This window comes from Salmo salar, chromosome ssa27, assembly GCF_905237065.1.
Source record: "Salmo salar chromosome ssa27, Ssal_v3.1, whole genome shotgun sequence".
In the NCBI taxonomy this organism is placed as follows: Eukaryota; Metazoa; Chordata; class Actinopteri; order Salmoniformes; family Salmonidae; genus Salmo; species Salmo salar.
The window spans coordinates 40,142,838-40,165,255 of NC_059468.1; the positions used below are offsets into that span (position 1 = coordinate 40,142,838).

Sequence of the window (22,418 nt, forward strand, 5' to 3'; positions counted from 1 at the left end):
GTCTTATTAACCATTCTTTAACCCCCCCCCAACCCCAGGTGTGTTATAGGTGTTTACAGTATTTACTGTAAAGCAGATTACAAGGTAGGAGATTTTGTTTTGAGAACACCTGACAGTCTCTCAGACATTCACCTCCAAAAGTATTGGCACCCTTGATAAAGATGCGCAAAAATGACTGCATAAAAAATATAATACAAATATTGAGCTATATTGTACGCCAAAAAAATGTCAAGTTAGATAATTTTTTAGCCTACAATATAGCTCAGTATTTATATTATATTTTTCTACAGTCATTTTTACTCATCTTTATCAAGGGTGCCAATAATTTTGTAGGTGACGGTACATAAGCCCCTGCTTAGCTAGCCTGTAAAATACAGGTGGGAGATACAGTAGATATAGGACCTACAGCCTAATCCCTGAGAGCAGAGCGTGTGATGACTGGCCTTAGTGTTAGAAAGATAGAGATAAAGAGATGGACAGAGAGAAAGAGAAATAGGGAAAAAGAGAGAATACAATATTGAGAAAGAAAATTAAAGAAATAGAAAGAAAGAGAGAAACAGGAAGCAGTTTCAGATTGTCAAATAGAAAGCAAAAGAGAAACAGGAAGCAGTTTCAGATTGTCAAATAGAAAGAGAACAAGGAATGTTTTGAAAAGATAGAGGGGGGAGTGAGAGACGTGTTTAATTTGTTTTATTTATTCAGGGGAGCCCAATTGAGACAAGGGTCTCATTCCCAATGGTGCCCTGAGAAAAAACATCTCACAACATGATAATTCAATATATCATTAAAACAGCAAACAATTAACTACAGGATACAGACAGACCAGATCTCAGTACCACTAATAAACCACACCACTAATAAACCACACCACTAATAAACCACAACACTAATAAACCACCACACTAATAAACCACAACACTAATAAACAACAACACTAATAAACCACAACACTAATAAACCACATCACTAATAAACCACAACACTAATAAACCACAACACTAATGAACCACATCACTAATAAACCACAACACTAATAAACCACATCACTAATAAACCACACCACTAATAAACAACAACACTAATAAACAACAACACTAATAAACCACCACACTAATAAACCACAACACTAATAAACCACAACACTAATAAACCACCACACTAATAAACCACCACACTAATAAACCACAACACTAATAAACCACAACACTAATAAACCACAACACTAATAAACCACAACACTAATAAACCACAACACTAATAAACCACCACACTAATAAACCACCACACTAATAAACCACCACACTAATAAACCACAACACTAATAAACAACAACACTAATAAACCACCACACTAATAAACCACCACACTAATAAACCACCACAACACTAGTAAACAACAACACTAATAAACCACCACACTAATAAACCACCACAACACTAATAAACCACCACAACACTAATAAACAACAACACTAATAAACCACCACACTAATAAACCACCACACTAATAAACCACAACACTAATAAACCACCACACTAATAAACCACCACACTAATAAACCACATCACTAATAAACAACAACACTAATAAACAACAACACTAATAAACCACCACATTAATAAACCACCACACTAATAAACCACCACACTAATAAACCACATCACTAATAAACCACAACACTAATAAACCACAACACTAATAAACCACACCACTAATAAACCACAACACTAATAAACCACAACACTAATAAACCACCACACTAATAAACCACATCACTAATAAACCACAACACTAATAAACCACCACACTAATAAACCACCACACTAATAAACCACAACACTAATAAACCACAACACTAATAAACCATCACACTAATAAACCACAACACTAATAAACCACCACACTAATAAACCACCACACTAATAAACCACAACACTAATAAACCACAACACTAATAAACCACAACACTAATAAACCACCACACTAATAAACCACAACACTAATAAACCACCACACTAATAAACCACCACACTAATAAACCACCACAACACTAATAAACCACAACACTAATAAACAACAACACTAATAAACCACCACACTAATAAACCACCACACTAATAAACCACCACAACACTAATAAACAACAACACTAATAAACCACCACACTAATAAACCACCACACTAATAAACCACAACACTAATAAACCACCACACTAATAAACCACCACACTAATAAACCACATCACTAATAAACAACAACACTAATAAACAACAACACTAATAAACCACCACATTAATAAACCACCACACTAATAAACCACCACAACACTAATAAACCGCCACACTAATAAACCACAACACTAATAAACCACAACACTAATAAACAACAACACTAATAAACAACAACACTAATAAACCACCACACTAATAAACCACAACACTAATAAACCACAACACTAATAAACCACAACACTAATAAACCACCACACTAATAAACCACCACAACACTAATAAACCACAACACTAATAAACAACAACACTAATAAACCACCACACTAATAAACCACCACACTAATAAACCACCACAACACTAATAAACAACAACACTAATAAACCACCACACTAATAAACCACCACACTAATAAACCACAACACTAATAAACCACAACACTAATAAACAACAACACTAATAAACCACAACACTAATAAACCACACCACTAATAAACCACAAAACTAATAAACCACCACACTAATAAACCACAACACTAATAAACCACCACACCAATAAACCACATCACTAATAAACAACAACACTAATAAACAACAACACTAATAAACCACCACACTAATAAACCACCACACTAATAAACCACCACAACACTAATAAACAACAACACTAATAAACAACAACACTAATAAACCACATCACTAATAAACCACAACACTAATAAACAACAACACTAATAAACCACCACAACACTAATAAACCACAACACTAATAAACCACCACAACACTAATAAACAACAACACTAATAAACAACAACACTAATAAACAACATCACTAATAAACCACAACACTAATAAACAACAACACTAATAAACCACCACAACACTAATAAACAACAACACTAATAAACAACAACACTAATAAACCACATCACTAATAAACCACAACACTAATAAACAACAACACTAATAAACCACCACAACACTAATAAACAACAACACTAATAAACAACAACACTAATAAACCACCACACTAATAAACAACAACATTAATAAACCACCACACTAATAAACCACCACAACACTAATAAACAACAACACTAATAAACAACAACACTAATAAACAACAACACTAATAAACAACAACACTAATAAACAACAACACCACAACACTAATAAACAACAACACTAATAAACAACAACACTAATAAACCACATCACTAATAAACCACAACACTAATAAACAACAACACTAATAAACCACATCACTAATAAACCACCACACTAATAAACCACAACACTAATAAACAACAACACTAATAAACCACCACAACACTAATAAACAACAACACTAATAAACAACAACACTAATAAACAACAACACTAATAAACCACCACAACACTAATAAACAACAACACTAATAAACAACAACACTAATAAACCACCACACTAATAAACAACAACACTAATAAACCACCACACTAATAAACCACCACAACACTAATAAACAACAACACTAATAAACAACAACACTAATAAACAACAACACTAATAAACCACCACAACACTTGCAACCCTCAGTGAATTCTTCCCTCATCAGCGTTCTAGACTGCCCTCTTTGCACCAGGGATTCAAGATGTGATATTTTAAGATTTTTGAAAATGTTTCCAAACATGGGGTGCGTGTAGCCCTTTTCTGCAGTCAATGAGCCAAACGTGCCCTCTTTGACTTCATGGGTGGAATGTTATTGATCTTTTTCGTAATTTCATCATTAATTAAGATCAATTAAAAAAAATGAAATCCGGTGTTTCTATGTCAAACAGTTTTGTTATATTTCAGTCTTCTGTGATATAACCCATAACGATGTGTGTGAGGTGTATACTTTTGTTTCAGAGTAGATTTGTTAAAGACTACAAAGAATCTCTCTGTTTGACCCTGATTTATCCCTCTGCAGTAAAAGGTTAATAAACTAAAGGTTGATTTACCTAGGTTGGTAGAGACCAGAGGGAGCTCAAGAGTTGACCAACCCTGATATGCGGATTTGGTTCAGAGAAGTGAGATATGTCGGAATCTTGAGCAGAAGAGTTTTGTAAACAAAAAAGGGAGAAATGAAGTGATATACGGTAATTAAGAGAGGTCCAACCAACCTTCTGATAAAGGATGCAGTGATATTAAACCTGTCACAGTGTGACAAAGCACAGCGTGCTATGGTACACCACATCCAAGGCCTTTAGAGCGGTGTCTGCTGCATTCTGATAAATGGTGTCACCAGAATCAAGAGCTGGCAGGAAGGTTGCCTGTGCAACCTGCTTCTTGCTATTTAGGGAGAGGCGTGATCTATTTTTATAAAAGAAGTCTACTTCAAATCTCAGCTACTGAACTAGCTCATCCGCATATTTTTTTTAAATGTCACATTTTTGTCAATCATTACATTTAAGTCGTTTAGCAGACACTCTTATCCAGAGCAACTTACAGTTGTGAATGCATACATTTCATACATTGTTTTCTCCGTACTGGTCCCCCATGGGAATCAAACCCACAACCCTGGCGTTGCAAACACCATGCTCTACCAACTGAGCTACACGGGACTATATCAATCCAAACGCCAGATATTTACAGGCGGGAACCTGCTCGATTGAAAGAACCATCCAATGCATAAATGTGTAAACCATCTGAAATATTTCTATGAGAATTAGAAAACAACTAATTAACTCCCAATTTGAAATCAACAAGGGCTTTCTGCAACGCAATAAAATCAGATTGCAGCTCTAACATAGCCTGCTCAGCTCTAACATAACCTGGTCAGCTCTAACATAGCCTGGCCAGCTCTAACATAACCTGGCCAGCCCTAACATAACCTGGCCAGCTCTAACATAACCTGGTCAGCTCTAACATAGCCTGGCCAGCTCTAACATAACCTGGCCAGCCCTAACATAGCCTGGCCAGCTCTAACATAACCTGGCCAGCCCTAACATAGCCTGGCCAGCTCTAACATAACCTGGCCAGCTCTAACATAACCTGGCCAGCTCTAACATAACCTGGCCAGCTCTAACATAGCCTGGCCAGCTCTAACATAGCCTGGCCAGCTCTAACATAACCTGGTCAGCTCTAACATAGCCTGGTCAGCTCTAACATAACCGGGTCAGCTCTAACATAGCCTGGCCAGCTCTAACATAGCCTGGTCAGCTCTAACATAGCCTGGCCAGCTCTAACATAGCCTGGTCAGCTCTAACATAGCCTGGCCAGCTCTAACATAGCCTGGTCAGCTCTAACATAACCTGGTCAGCTCTAACATAACCTGGCCAGCTCTAACATAACCTGGCCAGCTCTAACATAACCTGGTCAGCTCTAACATAACCTGGTCAGCAGTAGGAGAAATAGCGTACATAAGAGTGTCATCTACATACAGATGAATATTACAGGTTTTTGCAGACAGACCAATATTATTTATATAAATTAGTAAATAGTGAGGACAGGTCTCAAAATTGACCCCTGCGGGACATCTTTAGTAATCCATCAGAAAGCACACATTAGGTACTATCTAACAGATACCTAACCACTTCCAAGACTCCTGACTGAGGCCCATTTCAGACAACCTTTGAATGAGTAGGGGATGGTCGAAAGTATCAATGGCCTGTAAAATAGGTCTGTAAATATGGAAGCACAGTGATTCCTATGATCTAAGTAATTTAGACACATTATTTAAGAACATTGTAGCAGCTGAAACAGTGCTTTGTCCTGGTCTAAAACCAGTCTGGTTCGCATTAAGAATAGAATCTGAGAGTTAAAAAAGGTTCTTAGCGGAGAATTTGCCAGACAAGACAAGATAGTTTAGATGTTGGGTGGTTGTTATCTTGGTCAGAAGGGGGGTGGGGGGGTATTATTAAATACAAAATGTGGGTCAAAGGTTATACAATGAGTGGGGCAGAAAGCTGCAGTAAAAAAGGGTTGAAGCGAATCAGCTCCTGTGGATTTGTTTAACATACATTATTTACAAGGCACTTACTACATCATTGACATAAAATGGTTCACATTTAAAAAAATTGTCAATCCCTAGAAGTGCATCATTCTGTTTTATTTGTTAAAATGTTAAAATGTACTTTTTTAAAAACTTTTTTTAATGTAACCTTTATTTAACTAGGCAAGTCAGTTAAGAACAAATTCTTATTTACAATGACGGCCTACCCCTGCCAAACCCGGACGACGCTGGGCCTATTGTGCGCCGCCCTATGGGACTCCCAATCACGGCCGGTTGTGATACAGCCTGGAATCGAACCAGGCTGTCTGTATAGACACCTCTAGCGCTGAGATACAGTTCCTTATACCGCTGCGCCCCTCGGGAGCCCAGAGGTGAATAAAGGACTCCATCTAGTTGAACTTTAGGTCATTTCAGAAACCATTCTTTCAAATAAATGGCTAGCTGAGGCAAAATGGTTACTAAAAACACAACAAATGCTGGGGCAACGAGGGGGTGGAGTTTTGTTTCAAAGATTTGACCAATTTCCAGAATTCAGACAAAACAGGTATCGTAACGGAAATGGAGAATTCTATGAAGCCGAGTATTTTCGAATACGATTTTTTTTGTAATTATCCAGCGCAGCAACTAGTGCCTCCATTGGCTCAGTGGTCTGAAGTCGCAAGAAGTCCGGAACGTGAAGCGGTCCCCACCTGCCTGGCATCAGAGTCTCCAGGATCAGAGCGGACTCCTGGGACCAGACAGTCCACCTCCAGCAAAGCTGTTTATCAGGCGGAGCGGATCCTCCAAGGCAGGAAAGGACCACCCAGGTTTGCGTTTCCCTTGGGTCCTTTAGCCTAACTACCTTGGCCCAGTTTCTGTGGTGAAGTGGAATTTTAACAAGACACCTGCTCCAAGAAGCGGGACAGATCGACTACGCCCAACTCTCCAACAACCTGGGCGAGAGAGATGTTCAGCGTCAAGATATGATAAGCCTGGGCTGCAGCTAAATTGGTGAACTTTCCTGCTCTCCTTCAGCTCATTGGATAGCCATCGGAATGTCCTTCTGCAGCCGCCCAACATTGTCCATCATCCGGTCACACCAAAGGCACTTTTCACAGACATACCCCTGTTTCGCATGCTCTCGGTCTTCCACGCTGTCCCTCTGGTTAGTGAACATTTCACCGAGGTGGTACTGGACAGTCAATGGTTGGCCATTGATATCCATTGGATAGCCGTCAGTAGCCATAATGCTAAAAATTAAAGAAGGCTGTACAGGACGTCGGTTGGTACACTCAAGTAAGTCAAATATAAAATAGCCTATAAATTAGGATAAAATAGCTCTCAGATGAGTTTAACTACTCGCTCCAATATTAGAGAGAGAGAGAGAGAGAGAGAGAGAGAGAGAGAGAGAGAGAGAGAGAGAAATCCTGTAATGTTGGAGAGATGTCAATAATTTCTATATACCTGCATGAATAGTGATGTTTAGAGTTATTCTTGACCACCAAACTTGAACACTTGAAACTGTCACATGGCCATGTGAAAGACAGACAGACAATGGCACCATATGGATAAAATTAAGAGTACTGGGACAGAGGCAGAGAACAATAAGAGAGGGAAAACAGACTGACTGACTGATTGACAGACAGAACTCACCAGTAGGGGTTTTGTGGTGAGACCCAGGTGGTCTTGGTCAAACTCCTCTTTCTCTACCCAGCCTCCTTTGCCATCTCCATTTGACGAGGCAGTTACAGGGGCAGCCGTGGGGTCCTTTGGGTTAGACTGCCCCTTCATCACCTGAACAGGGTCCAGATTCATCCTGAAAACACACAATCACGCCGTCGTCCCAGTGGTACAATCTACCTGTATAGTATTGTCTATGCCACCTCTGTGATCATCCCAAAATGGTATAATCCCTATGGTATTGTCCAGGCCAAAGGTCCTGTCCTGTCCTGTACTCTCCAGCCGTGGGCTCTAACGTTGTCCGCTACAGTGGTGTGTCTGACACAAGAGCAGCTGTACAAGTATCCCTGCAGTGTCCGCTCTTCAGTGTCTCCTCTCTTCAGAAGTAATGCTGCATTGCATTGCACAACTCATTGTCGAGTACAGTCTATAACACACACACACACACAACAAACCACTTCCTCACACACACACAGTCACAGGTTGTCTCTCACATGCATGTTCTTTCGGATTATCTCTCTCATACACACAACCGCTCTCTGTTTCTCACACATTCACACACACAGGCACTCTCACACACTGTCACAACCAGGCTGACTCACACACACACACACACACACACACACACACATAGGTTGTCCAGTGTGGATCCAATCCAGTGTAGCGTTGAGTAGTGTTTTTTATTGGTGTTTTTCTATGCTGCTCAGCCTGCTCTCCCTCCACTGTTGCTATGTTGCTGTTCCTCTCTCTCTGTTTGTCTCTCTCTCTCTCTGCCTCACTTGCTTTTTCTCACACCTCCCAATCTGTCCCATTCAATCACTCTCTCTGCTCTCCCTCCCTCTCTCGCTCTCTCTCTCTCTCGCTCTCTCTCTCTCTCTCTCTCTCTCTTTCTCTCTCTCTCTCTCTCCCTCTCTGTCTCTCTCTCTCTGTCTCTCTCTCTCCCTCTCTGTCTCTCTCTCTCTCTGTCTCTCTCTCTCTCTGTCTCTCTCTCTCTCTCTCTCTCTCTCTCTCTGCATCTATCAGGGCACTCCCCATATGAAAACACACTCACCGCCCTTTGGGCCAATAGAAGGCTTAATTCCTTATTCAGAAGCCCCTCCCTGTGTTCCCCCACAGGCTGTTCAGTCCTCCCAAAGGATCATGGGAGATTCTGACGCACATGTGAAACCCTGTCTGTCCCGAATGTCTGTCTCTACTGTCTGTCTCTCTGCGTCACTGCAGTGGTTTATCTCTGGCATGGTGCCACACTACCACCTAAATGCCCTCTGTCTCTCTTACTTTAAATTCCTTTACACTACACACATTATTCCTTATTTAGGGCACTATCCATAAGGGCACTAGTCAATAAAGCCAGTGTGATATTGCAGCTGACATAGAGCTTCCTTGCCTCGATATTGAACCTGCGGATTTAAACAAACAGCCACGCTCACAAGCGGTTTGAGATGGTATTTATAAACACTTGGAAGTTAGTAAGACTGGTTACACGGCTATAACTCTCCAATTCTATCACATTGTGTTCACATAGAAATGTGCTATATCTTGAAAGAGTTCAATGTTTAATTAATGAGTCATCTTGTATCTCAAACCTGACGTTGAACTAAAATGATTACTGTGTATCAAACACAACTTCTTAGTTCCTTGTATTACTCTGAAACATCTAAAGCAAACATACGATTGTATGGTTGAGTCCATGAAACTTGATAACTGGGTCCGTATTTACAAGATGTCTCAGAGTAGCAGTGTCGATCTAGAATCAGAGGTTCCCCCTGTCCATACAACTCATTTATTAGGATTTAAAAGGCTAAACTTATCCGATATCACCAATCCTACTCTAATACTCATTGTAAATATGGTCCCTGGTGATTGTTGTGAGAATAGGTTAATAATAGGGAAACAAAACAAATATAGAAATTTGGCGAAGGTTGGAAAAGTGTGTCACATAAAATCTTTGGTGTAAATTACTTAAGTAAAAATACTTTAAAGTACTACTTAAGTCGTTTTTTGGGGGGGTATCTGTACTTTATGTTACTATTTAAATGTTTGGCAACTTTAACGTTTACTTCACTACATTCCAAAAGAAAATTATGTTATTTTTACTCCATACATTTTCCCTGACACCCAAATGTAAACCTTAAATTTGGACAATAAATTGGTCAAATTCACACACTTATCAAGAGAAATTCCTGGTCATCCCTACTGCCTCTCATCTGCTGGACTCACAACACAAATGTGTTGTTTGTAAATTATGTCTGAGTGTTGGAGTGTGCCCCTGGCTACCCGTCAACAAAAAACTACTGGAAATGGTGCCGTCTGGTTTGCTTAATATAAGGAATTTGAAATTATTTATACTTTTACTTTTACTGTTGATACCTAAGTACATTTTAGAAATTCCTTTTACTTTTGTATATTTAAAACCCAAATACTTTTAGACTTTTACTCATGTAGTATTGACGAATAAACATTTTAAACACATTTTATATATAGGCTATCCAATGCCAGGATAAAAAAGACAAGATGCAATCCTGTTGAACCAGCCTTGGATAAGGGTAGCAGCTGGACGTTTATTGTCACGAGTCTTGTCCTGGAGGCAGAACCGAGCGATTTCCCCTTAGATAGACCAGCTGCAATAATCTAAACAGGCCGTATTGTAAAAATGAATGAAAACTAAAGATTTAATGACTTTGTGGCTGTGCCAGCTAGAGACCATTCTGTAGAGCTGCCTCCAGAACAATGTTCATGACAAAAAGCTAGCCTGTGTAAGGGTAAGCTATGGAGGGCTTGATATGATTTAAAAAAAATGTTTTATTCTTTTAACGACAGCAATATTTTTAAGTAGAATGGGATCAGAAGCATGATATCATGTATTGCTTCTCTCGTTTCATGGTGCTGTGGGCACAGGTAGGCCTACATGTCTTTACGCATTACATTCAGGCATCTATACAAAATACTACAACAAATCAAATCAAAGCTTATTGTGCTTAGCTCCATTCCATTTATTTTTGTCCATAAAACATCCCTTGCCGATGACAAGCATACCCATAACATGATGCAGCCACCACCATGCTTGAAAATATGAATATGTTCCATGAGCGCTCTCCAGACCCTGGATGTGAACTGGGGACCCCGATCAGAGACTATGTCCTCAGACACCCCGTAGTTCCGGAAGACGTGTGTAAACAAGGCCTCCGCAGTCTGTAGGGCCGTAGGGAGACCGGGCAGAGGGAGGAGACGGCAGAACTTAGAGAAATTATCCACAACGACCAGGATCATGGTGTTACCCTGTGACGGAGGAAGATCGGTATGGAAATCCACCGACAGGTGCGACCAAGGCTCTTGTGGAACGGGTAAGGGGTGTAGCTTACCTCTGGGCAGATGCCTAGGAGCCTTACACTGGGTGCACACCGAGCAGGAGGAAACATAAACCCTCCCTCACGTCCTTAGCCAAAGTGGGCCACCAGTACTTCCCACTCAGACAGTGCACCGTCCGACCAATGCCTGGATGACCAGAGGAGGCGGGTGAAGTGGAGGACCGAATGTACCCCTGTCGCAGGGATTCGGAGAAATATGTTTCCATAGCCGCCATCTCCGCCTGTGACAGGGGATACACGTGACTCCTGGGAAGTGCAGCGTCTACCAGGAGATTTATCGCACAATCCCCCCGTCGATGGGGTGGTAATTGAGTCGCCCTCTTTTTGGAGAAGACGAGAGCCAAATCGGCAGATTCAGAGGGGATGCGCGCGGTGGAGACCTGGTCTGGACTTTCCACCATAGTAGCACCAACGGAAACCCCTAAACACCTCCCCGAGCACTCTCGCGACCACCCTGTGAGAGCCCTCTGTAGCCATGAAAAAGTGGGGTCATGACAGGCTAACCAGGGTAGCACCACGAGAAATGCAGGAGAGTCAATGAGAGAGAGACGGATTCTCTCCTTGTGACGCTCCTGTGTCACCATTCCCAGGGGAACGGTGGCCTCCATAATCAACCCTGACCCTAATGGTCGACTGTCTAAGGAGTGAACTGGGAAAGGCATAGCCACTGGAACAATGGGGATGCCTAAACTATGGGCAAATGATCTGTCTATAAAATTCCCAGCTGCGCCTGAATCAACGAGTGCCTTATGCTGGGAATGCGGGGAAAACTCAGGAAAAGTAACATACAAAAACATATGTGCAACAGAGGGCTCTGGGTGAGAATGGTGCCAGCTCACCTGGGGTGACGCGAGAGTTCCCTGACTGCTGCCTCGACCCCCAGAGGAACCAACCCGGCACCAAATGGCAGTGTGACCTCTGTGGCCACATATGGTGCATGAGACGGAACCTCCTCCGGTCTCCCTGAGCGCAGCACCTCCCAGCTCCATGGGCATCGGAGCGGTGGTGCTGGGGGATGGAACCGACAGACCCCGCTCTGGACATCCGCGGGTAGTCAGCAGGTTATCCAGCCGAATGGACAGGTCCACTGGCTGGTCGAAGGTGAGGGTGGTGTCCCTGCAGGCTAACTTCCGACGGACGTCCTCACGCAAGCTGCAGGAATAGTGGTTGATCAGGGCCCTGTCGTTCCATCCCGCGGCCAGGGTCCGAAAGTCCATCGCGAACTCCTGAGCGCTCCTCGTCCCCTGCCTCAGATGGAAGAGACGTTCACCCGCCGCTCTACCCTCGGGCGGGTGGTCGAAGACTGCCCGGAAGCGGCAGGTGAAATCCTCGAAATGGTCCAGCGCCGCATCTCCTTCTCCCCACACGGCGTTGGCCCACGCCAGGGCTTTCCCCGAGAGGCACGAGACGAGGGTGGACACCTTCTCACGGCCCGAAGGAGCCGGGTGGATGGTTGCCAGGTAGAGCTCCAGCTGAAACAGGAAACCCTGGCAGCGTGCAGCCGTCCCATCGTACTCCCGGGGAAGGGTGAGACGAATCCCACTGGGACCGGGTGAAGGGGGGGCTAGTAGTGGAGACCCTGGTTGTGCTGGAGGAACTCCCTGTCTCTCCCAGCAGTCCATGGATTGGATGACGCGGTCCATGGCGGCGCCAAGATGGTGGAGCATCGCCGCGTGCTCCTCGACCCCTATACCAGGGGCACCTGCTCCTGCTGACTCCATCGTTTGGGTGTGAAATTCTGTCAAACGCTGGGTGTAGCTGATGCATTGAAGTCAGGCGCAGAAGAGCAGAGATAAGTGGACAAAGCACTTTACTGAGGCAATGTTTGAACAGAACGCAACCGCGTCACAAAAACAAATGCCCAAAGAACAAGTGAGGCAGCACAAAGTACAATAACAAAGTACAAAGTACCGGCTGCCACAAAGCACGGGTGTAAAACAAAACCCGGTGCAAGCCAGCCTCAAGCGTGCCAACCTGACAATAAACAATTTCACACACAGACATGGGGGGAACAGAGGGTTAAATACACAACAAGTAATGAAGGAATGTAAACCAGGCGTGTGGGAAAACAAGACAAAACAAATGGAAAATGAAATGTGGATCGGCGATGGCTAGAAGACTGGTGACGTCGACCGCCGAAACGCCACCCAAACAAGGAGAGGCATCGACTTCGGCGGAAGTCGTGACAATCAAATTGATCAGAAATACAGTGTAGACATTGGTAATGTTGTAAATGACTATTATGGCTGGAAAGGGCTGATTTTAAACGGAATATCTACATAGGTGTACAGAGACCCGTTATCAGCAACCATCACTCCTGTGTTCCAATGACAAGTTGTGTTAGCTAATCCAAGTTTATCATTTAAATTTTTTGATCATTAGAAAACCCTTTTGCAATTATGTTAGTGCAGCTGTATACTGTTGTACTGAACTTGTTAGGGTTAGGGTCTAGTTTCCTGAATTTCCGCCTGACTGACGTGCCCAAAGTAAACTGCCTGTTACTCAGGTCCAGAAGCCAGAATATGCATGTAATTGCTAGCATTGGATATAAAACACTTTAAAGTTTCTAAAACTATTAAAATAATGTCTGAGACTACAACAGAGTAAATATGCTCCCGTGTGGCTCAGTTGGTAGAGCATGGTGTTTCCAACGACAGGGTTGTGGGTTTGATTCCCACGGGGGACCAGTATGGAAAGAAATGTATGCATTCACTACTGTAAGTTGCTCTGGATAAGAGCATCTGCTAAACGACTAAAATGACATGACAGGCGAAAATCTGACAATAATCTTTTTTTTTTAGCTCCCAGGCTCTTATTATGGAAACCTATTGTTTCTATGTATCGCCATTACCCAAATTGCAATTCTTTTGGCTTCCACTAGATGTGAACAGTCTTTATTCAAGGTTTCAGGCTTGTTTTTTGAAAAAGAAAAGTATTTGGAGTTTTTGTTATGGGACCACCTGAAGCAAATCAGTCTTTCGTCGCGCAAGGGAGAAGGCACGTGCTTACGAATTTTCCTTTCCTATTGAACATACTTCTTTCTGTATGAAATATTTTGTTTATTTACATTTTAGAGGATCCTGAGGATTAAATAGGAACGTTGTCTGACTTGTTTGGACGAAGTTTAGTAGTAGCTTTTTGGACTCCTTTGTCTGCATGTTGAACAAGTGGATTACTGAAATCAATGGCGCCAACTTAACAACTTAACTTTTTGGGATATTAAGAAAGATGTTATTGAACAAAACGACCATTCATGTTGTAGCTGGGACCCTTGGACATGCAAACAGAGGAAGATCTTCAAAGGAAAGTGATTTATTTAATCGCTATTTGTGATTTTGTGATGCCTGTGCTGGTTGAAGAATTTGTTGATGTGGGGTGCTGTCCTCAGACAATCGCATGGTATGCTTTCGCCGTAAAGCCTTTTTGACATCTGACACCGCAGTTAGATTAACAAGAAGTTAAGCTGTTAATTGGTATAAGACACCTGTATGTTCATGAATGTTTAATATTACGAATATTTATTTGAATTCCGCGCCCTCCAATTTCACAAGATGTTGTCGGTAGGTGTCCCGCTCACGGAACACCTAGCCTTAAGAATTTTTTAAAGAAGCAATAAAACTGGCTTTCTTTAGAAGAGTTGAGTATCTGGAGCATCAGCAGTTGTGGGTTCGAGTACAGGCTCAAAATGGCCAGAAACAAAGCACTTTCTTCTGAACCTCGTCAGTCTATTCTTGTTCTGAGAAATGAAGGCAAATCCATGCGAGAAATTGCCAAGAAACTAAAGATCTCGTACAACACTTTGTACTACTCCCTTCACAGAACAGCGCAAACTGTCTCTAACCAGAATAGAAAAAGGAGTGGGAGGCCCCGGCGCACAACTGAGCAATAGGACAAGTACATTAGTGTCTAGTTTGAGAAACAGACGCCTCACAAGTCCTCAACTGGCAGCTTCATTAATTATTACCCACAAAACACCAGTCTCAACGTCAACAGTGAAGAGGCGACTGCGGGATACTGGCCTTCTAGGCAGAGTTGCAAAGAAAAAGCCATATCTTAGACTGGCCAATAAAAATAAAAGATTAAGATGGGCAAAAGAACACAGACACCGGACAGAGGAATTCTACATACATAAGCATGACAAAACCCACATTTATTCAAATGTAATTTTTTTGTCAAGAAGATTCCTTTCATTTGAAAGTTTGTTTCTTAAGTCCATTGTAATTACTTCTTTACAGTCATGTTTTTTCAACATATTTTAGATAACATGTTGAAAAAACACTTTATGACACTGTCATAAAGCATCATAACCATCCTGTGTCACTTTACTTGGACTAAGAAAAAACACTTTATGACACTGTCATAAAGCATCATGACCATCCTATGTCACTTTACTTGGACTAAGAAAAAACACTTTATGACACTGTCATGAAGCATTATGACCATCATAATCATATAAGCCAGATAGGTCTATCATGTACATAGCCTTATGTCAATCATCAGTCAAAAAAACAGGGTGTCTTGTCCTGCTCCTGAAATCTGCTCCTGCATTCATCTCAGTCATCAGCAACAGAGCATTGGGGGTAGGTGCATGTCTGACATCAATGTGTGCTCAATTAAAATGATCATTTTAATATGGTCAATTTCAGAAAATGTTATAAAACATAAACATACTGTTGACAAGTAGGCTATGGTGTAATGGAATGTTTTGCTTTGTGTGGTAGGTTCTCCTGGTTCTGACACTCCTATGTAGGTGTCATCAGCAGCCATAAAACTACCACCGTGGTAGGTTTTGTGGGTTTTGACAGTCTTATAAAGGTGTCTTAACCAGCCATAAAATATCGCAATATATGTCAAAATAGATCCAAATGCATCTGTCATGACAGAGTTATGACCATATTATGACAGGTTATGGCAAGTTATGTGAACTGTCATGACCTAAGATGACGTGGTTATGACCGTGTCATAACATGGTATGACAATCGGTGTCAAGTAAAGTGTTACCAATTGTTTTTACCATGTAGCGGTGTAGCTAACTACTGGAACTACACACTACTGTTTTACCGTGTAGCGGTGTAGCTAACTACTGGAACTACACACTACTGTTTTACCATGTAGCGGTGTAGCTAACTACTGGAACTACACACTACTGTTTTACCATGTAGCGGTGTAGCTAACTACTGGAACTACACACTACTGTTTTACCATGTAGCGGTGTAGCTAACTAGTGGAACTACACACTACTGTTTTACCATGTAGCGGTGTAGCTAACTGCTGGAACTACACAGTAATGTTTTACCATGTAGCGGTGTAGCTAACTACTGGAACTACACACTACTGTTTTACCGTGTAGCGGGGTAGCTAACTACTGGAACTACACACTACTGTTTTACCGTGTAGCGGTGTAGCTAACTACTGGAACTACACACTACTGTTTTACCGTGTAGCGGTGTAGCTAACTACTGGACCTACACACTACTGTTTTACCGTGTAGCGGTGTAGCTAACTAGTGGAACTACACACTACTGTTTTACCATGTAGCGGTGTAGCTAACTACTGGAACTACACACTAATGTTTTACCATGTAGCGGTGTAGCTAACTACTGGAACTACACACTACTGTTTTACCATGTAGCGGTGTAGCTAACTACTGGAACTACACACTACTGTTTTACCATGTAGCGGTGTAGCTAACTAGTGGAACTACACACTACTGTTTTACCATGTAGCGGTGTAGCTAACTACTGGAACTACACACTAATGTTTTACCATGTAGCGGTGTAGCTAACTACTGGAACTACACACTACTGTTTTACCATGTAGCGGTGTAGCTAACTACTGGAACTACACACTACTGTTTTACCATGTAGCGGTGTAGCTAACTAGTGGAACTACACACTACTGTTTTACCATGTAGCGGTGTAGCTAACTACTGGAACTACACACTACTGTTTTACCGTGTAGCGGTGTAGCTAACTACTGGAACTACACACTACTGTTTTACCATGTAGCGGTGTAGCTAACTACTGGAACTACACACTACTGTTTTACCATGTAGCAGTGTAGCTAACTACTGGAACTACACACTACTGTTTTACCATGTAGCGGTGTAGCTAACTGCTGGAACTACACACTACTGTTTTACCATGTAGCGGTGTAGCTAACTACTGGAACTACACACTACTGTTTTACCATGTAGCGGTGTAGCTAACTAGTGGAACTACACACTACTGTTTTACCATGTAGCGGTGTAGCTAACTACTGGAACTACACACTAATGTTTTACCATGTAGCGGTGTAGCTAACTACTGGAACTACACACTACTGTTTTACCATGTAGCGGTGTAGCTAACTACTGGAACTACACACTACTGTTTTACCATGTAGCGGTGTAGCTAACTAGTGGAACTACAGACTACTGTTTTACCATGTAGCGGTGTAGCTAACTAGTGGAACTACACACTACTGTTTTACCATGTAGCGGTGTAGCTAACTGCTGGAATTACACACTACTGTTTTACCATGTAGCGGTGTAGCTAACTACTGGAACTACACACTACTTTTTTACCATGTAGCGGTGTAGCTAACTGCTGGAACTACATACTACTGTTTTACCATGTAGCGGTGTAGCTAACTACTGGAACTACACACTACTGTTTTACCATGTAGCGGTGTAGCTAACTAGTGGAACTACACACTACTGTTTTACCATGTAGCGGTGTAGCTAACTACTGGAATTACACACTACTGTTTTACCATGTAGCGGTGTAGCTAACTGCTGGAATTACACACTACTGTTTTACCATGTAGCGGTGTAGCTAACTACTGGAACTACACACTACTGTTTTACCGTGTAGCGGTGTAGCTAACTACTGGAACTACACACTACTGTTTTACCGTGTAGCGGTGTAGCTAACTACTGGAACTACACACTACTGTTTTACCATGTAGCGGTGTAGCTAACTACTGGAACTACACTCTAATGTTTTACCATGTAGCGGTATTTTTTGGCGTAGACCTGCCCAGTTGTCATTTGAAAATTGTTTTTGTTTTTAATAGGCTAAATGACATATTCTGTTAACATATGACCTCAAAGTGATCTTTTCTTGCAGTTTGTCCTCTGTGACATTTCAGAATTACATATGACAATCTTTTACGAAGTAGTTTGAATGTAGTGAATTACTTTTTCAAAGTAACTTCGATTAAGTAAACTCATTTTTAAGCATAACTTTAATGAAGCTTAACTTCTTCTATTGTGAAGTATTTAATAGCTTGGTAAACTAAAATTCACAGAGAGGGAGAGTCGGAGAGTGAGCAATTGAATGACTGTTCAGAGAGAGAACGAGAGAGAGAGTGAGAGAAAGGGGTTTGGAGTTTTTTTTGTGTAGCCACAATGAAGGTGGATAGATTGAAGGTGGATCCATTGAAGGTGGCTACATTGAAGGTGGATACTGTATATCAATAATGTGATAGTGTACATTGTTGATGAGAAGATAGTGAAAATTCAACCATCAATTAGAGGAAATTGATACCTGAGTATGTCATCAAGTGCAGGAATCATATGCCATATGTGAACATTTATTGTGGCAAAGATGGTGAATTAGCTGCTGGGGCAGTAATGTTCAGTGTGGTGCTAATAAGCTTTGTCCTCTAAAGTTATTATACATTGTGAGGCCTATTCCTCCACTCTTCTCACACAACCTGTTCTCTTCCCCCCCCCCTCTCTCTCTCTCTCTCTCTCTCTCTCTCTCTCTCTCTCTCTCTCTCTCTCTTTGTTTCTCTCTCTTCCTCTCTTTCCCTATCTCTTTCACTTTCTTTCTCTTCCACTCTCTCTCTCTCTCTCTCTCTCTCTCTTTCTACTCCATCCTACTGTTTTTCAGATGGGATTACGTGTCAGAGTCGACATTCACAACATGCAAGTTGGTTGCCTAGCAGCCTCCTCTACCTGGCTGTTGATTGGCTGAACTGTCTGTGACTCAGGGGGAAACAGGAAGTGTTGTTTGTGACAGTGGGGACACCAGGGACACATTGCGTTTACATCTCCCTCTAGTGGTCACAAGAGGAACTGACTGACAACACAGTGACCTCTGCTACGGCAGAAAAGTTATTTTCTTTCCCGAGGATGGATTAACAAGTGGGCATCCCTTTAACGTTGAAACATCCCTTTAATGTTAAATTATGTCATTAAGAGAACGATTTCATTTGAGGTTGAAATCCGTTAATTAGGATGCTCTATGTGTACTCTACTGTATCCATAATATATATTTATATATACTGTACTCTACTGTATCCATAATATATATTTATATATACTGTACTCTACTGTATCCAGAAAATACATACTGTACTCTACTGTATCCATAATATATATTTATACATACTGTACTGTGCTGTATCCATAATATATATTTATATATACTGTACTCTACTGTATCCAGAAAATACATACTGTACTCTACTGTATCCATAATATATATACTCTACTCTACTGTATCCAGGTTATATAAACTGTACTCTCAAATATCCAGGATATATATACTGTACTCTCCTGTATCCAGGATATATAAACTGTACTCTCAAATATCCAGGATATATATACTGTACTCTCAAATATCCAGGATATATATACTGTACTCTCCTGTATCCAGGATATATATACTGTACTCTCCTGTATCCAGGATATATAAACTGTACTCTCAAATATCCAGGATATATATACTGTACTCTCCAATGTATCCAGGATATATAAACTGTACTCCAATGTATCTAGGATATATATACTGTATGTAGATGTGGTAATTCCGCTGAGATTCTAATTCTAATTCAGCTGTTGTGTGATTGTTAATAGTAACTTGTCTTTGTTTTCTTAGAGATCACATAAACAGTGCATTCAGATTGAATTCCAACCCCTTGACGTTTTACACATTTTGATACATTGCAACCTTATTCCAAGATGGATTGAATAGTTTTTGTTCCCTCGTCAATCTACACACAATACCCCACAATGACAAAGCTAAAACCGTTATTTTTTTATTTATTTTTTACAAATGTATTGAAAAAAAAAAAAAAAAAAAAGAATGATCACATTTATATAAGTATTCAGACCGATCACTCAGTACTTTGTTGAAGCACCTTTGGCAGCGATTACAGCCTCAAGTCTTCTTGGGTATGACGTTTCTTGGCACACCTGTATTTGAGGAGTTTCTCTCATTCTTCTCAGCAGATCCTCTCAAGCTCTGTCAGGTTGGATGGGGAGCGTCGCTGCACAGCTATTTTCAGGTCTCTCCAGAGATGTTAGATGGGGATCAAGTTTGGGCTTTGGCTTGGAGCGGGTAGCGGTGTGCGGGTAGCGGTGTGCGAGTATATGTTTGTGTCCATAAGTCTACCCGCCAAGGCCTGGTTACCATGAGAACGGCATGGAGGATGACATCACTGTGTTACTGTGACATCATCACCAGACAGTGACTCATATTCTTTGGGGTCGTGTGTGTGTGTGTGTGTGTGTGTGTGTGTGTGTGTGTGTGTGTGTGTGTGTGTGTGTGTGTGTGTGTGTGTGTCTGTGCACTAGTGTCCTTCCGATTCACTGCGATGCAACAAAAAAAATCCACCAATCCCAATAATTTCAACATCAAAGTGTTTTTATTCTATATAATAAAAATAATGACATTGTTCTTTGTTCTAAGAAAGCCACACATTCACATCATGTCAAGAGCAGAATAATCTTACATTGGACAACTGAGCACAAGTGGTTCCCCTGACACAGATTAGAATTAATATAAATTCATAAATGTAATTATACAGATTCTTAGTAATATTAGGGGTTGGTTTCATTCTATCTTTTATGTTTCTGTATCAACATGTGTTATTTCTGAATCGGTTGGTCCTCTATCTAATCAACATTCCACTGCGGTATATTTTAACGGTCCACTGTATTAAACCTGATTCAAACAAACATATCAATATCACGTATTGTATTGATTTCAAGTGAATAACCAATTCATAACATTGGAATAAGACTTATTTTCCAGGGACCAACTAGGCTAACTAACTACGTCAAAGGAAGCAAGCACAACAAATCCTAAACCCGCATTTAGATACCCCCTGGGGTAGCAATACAATTAATATAAAAAATATATGAAACCACAGGAACATTCAACAGATACGGAGCTGCAATAGGAATACAGATAATAACCAAATCAAACCTCAGTAACATTCAACGGAGAGCTGCAGACAAGAAGCAACATCAACTGAGATATTATACCCCCTATGGGTCTCTCTCTGGGTCTCTCTATGGGTCTCTCTCTATGGGTCTCTCTCTATGGGTCTCTCTATGGGTCTCTCTATGGGTCTCTCTCTATGGATCTCTCTCTATGGGTCTCTCTCTATGGATCTCTCTCTCTGGGTCTCTCTATGGGTCTCTCTCTATGGATCTCTCTCTATGGGTCTCTCTATGGGTCTCTCTATGGGTCTCTCTCTATGGGTCTCTCTCTATGGATCTCTCTCTGGGTCTCTCTATGGGTCTCTCTATGGGTCTCTCTCTATGGGTCTCTCTATGGGTCTCTCTATGGGTCTCTCTCTATGGATCTCTCTCTATGGGTCTCTCTATGGGTCTCTCTATGGGTCTCTCTCTATGGGTCTCTCTATGGGTCTCTCTCTATGGGTCTCTCTATGGGTCTCTCTATGGGTCTCTCTCTATGGATCTCTCTCTCTGGGTCTCTCTATGGGTCTCCCTATGGGTCTCTCTATGGGTCTCTCTCTGGGTCTCCCTATGGGTCTCTCTATGGGTCTCTCTCTGGGTCTCCCTATGGGTCTCTCTATGGGTCTCTCTATGGGTCTCTCTCTGGGTCTCTCTCTATGGGTCTCTCTATGGGTCTCTCTATGGGTCTCTCTCTGGGTCTCTCTCTATGGGTCTCTCTCTGGGTCTCTCTCTGGGTCTCTCTCTGGGTCTCCCTATGGGTCTCTCTCTGGGTCTCTCTATGGGTCTCTCTATGGGTCTCTCTCTGGGTCTCCCTATGGGTCTCTCTATGGGTCTCTCTGTCTATGGGTCTCTCTCTGGGTCTCTCTCTGGGTCTCTCTCTGGGTCTCTCTATGGGTCTCTCTCTGGGTCTCCCTATGTGTCTCTCTATGGGTCTCCCTATGGGTCTCTCTAGGGGCCCTGGGCAAAAGTTGTACACTTTAAAGGGGAA

The 22,418-nt window shown here is 41.6% G+C and overlaps 1 protein-coding gene across 2 annotated transcripts in view; it reads right to left on the minus strand.

Annotated features, from left to right (window-relative positions):
• nt5c1aa (5'-nucleotidase, cytosolic IAa) overlaps window positions 1-8,753 on the minus strand; it is a 62,570-nt gene extending 53,817 nt beyond the window's left edge. Inside the window, exon 1 of one of the 2 annotated variants that reach the window (XM_045709669.1) lies at window positions 7,841-8,753. In XM_045709669.1, coding sequence (XP_045565625.1) covers window positions 7,841-8,002 — 162 coding nt within the window. In that variant the 5' untranslated portion in view covers window positions 8,003-8,753. The remainder of the gene's footprint in view (window positions 1-7,840) is intronic. The other variant, XM_045709668.1, reaches the window with a different exon arrangement.
• Between the last annotated feature and the right edge of the window lie 13,665 nt (window positions 8,754-22,418).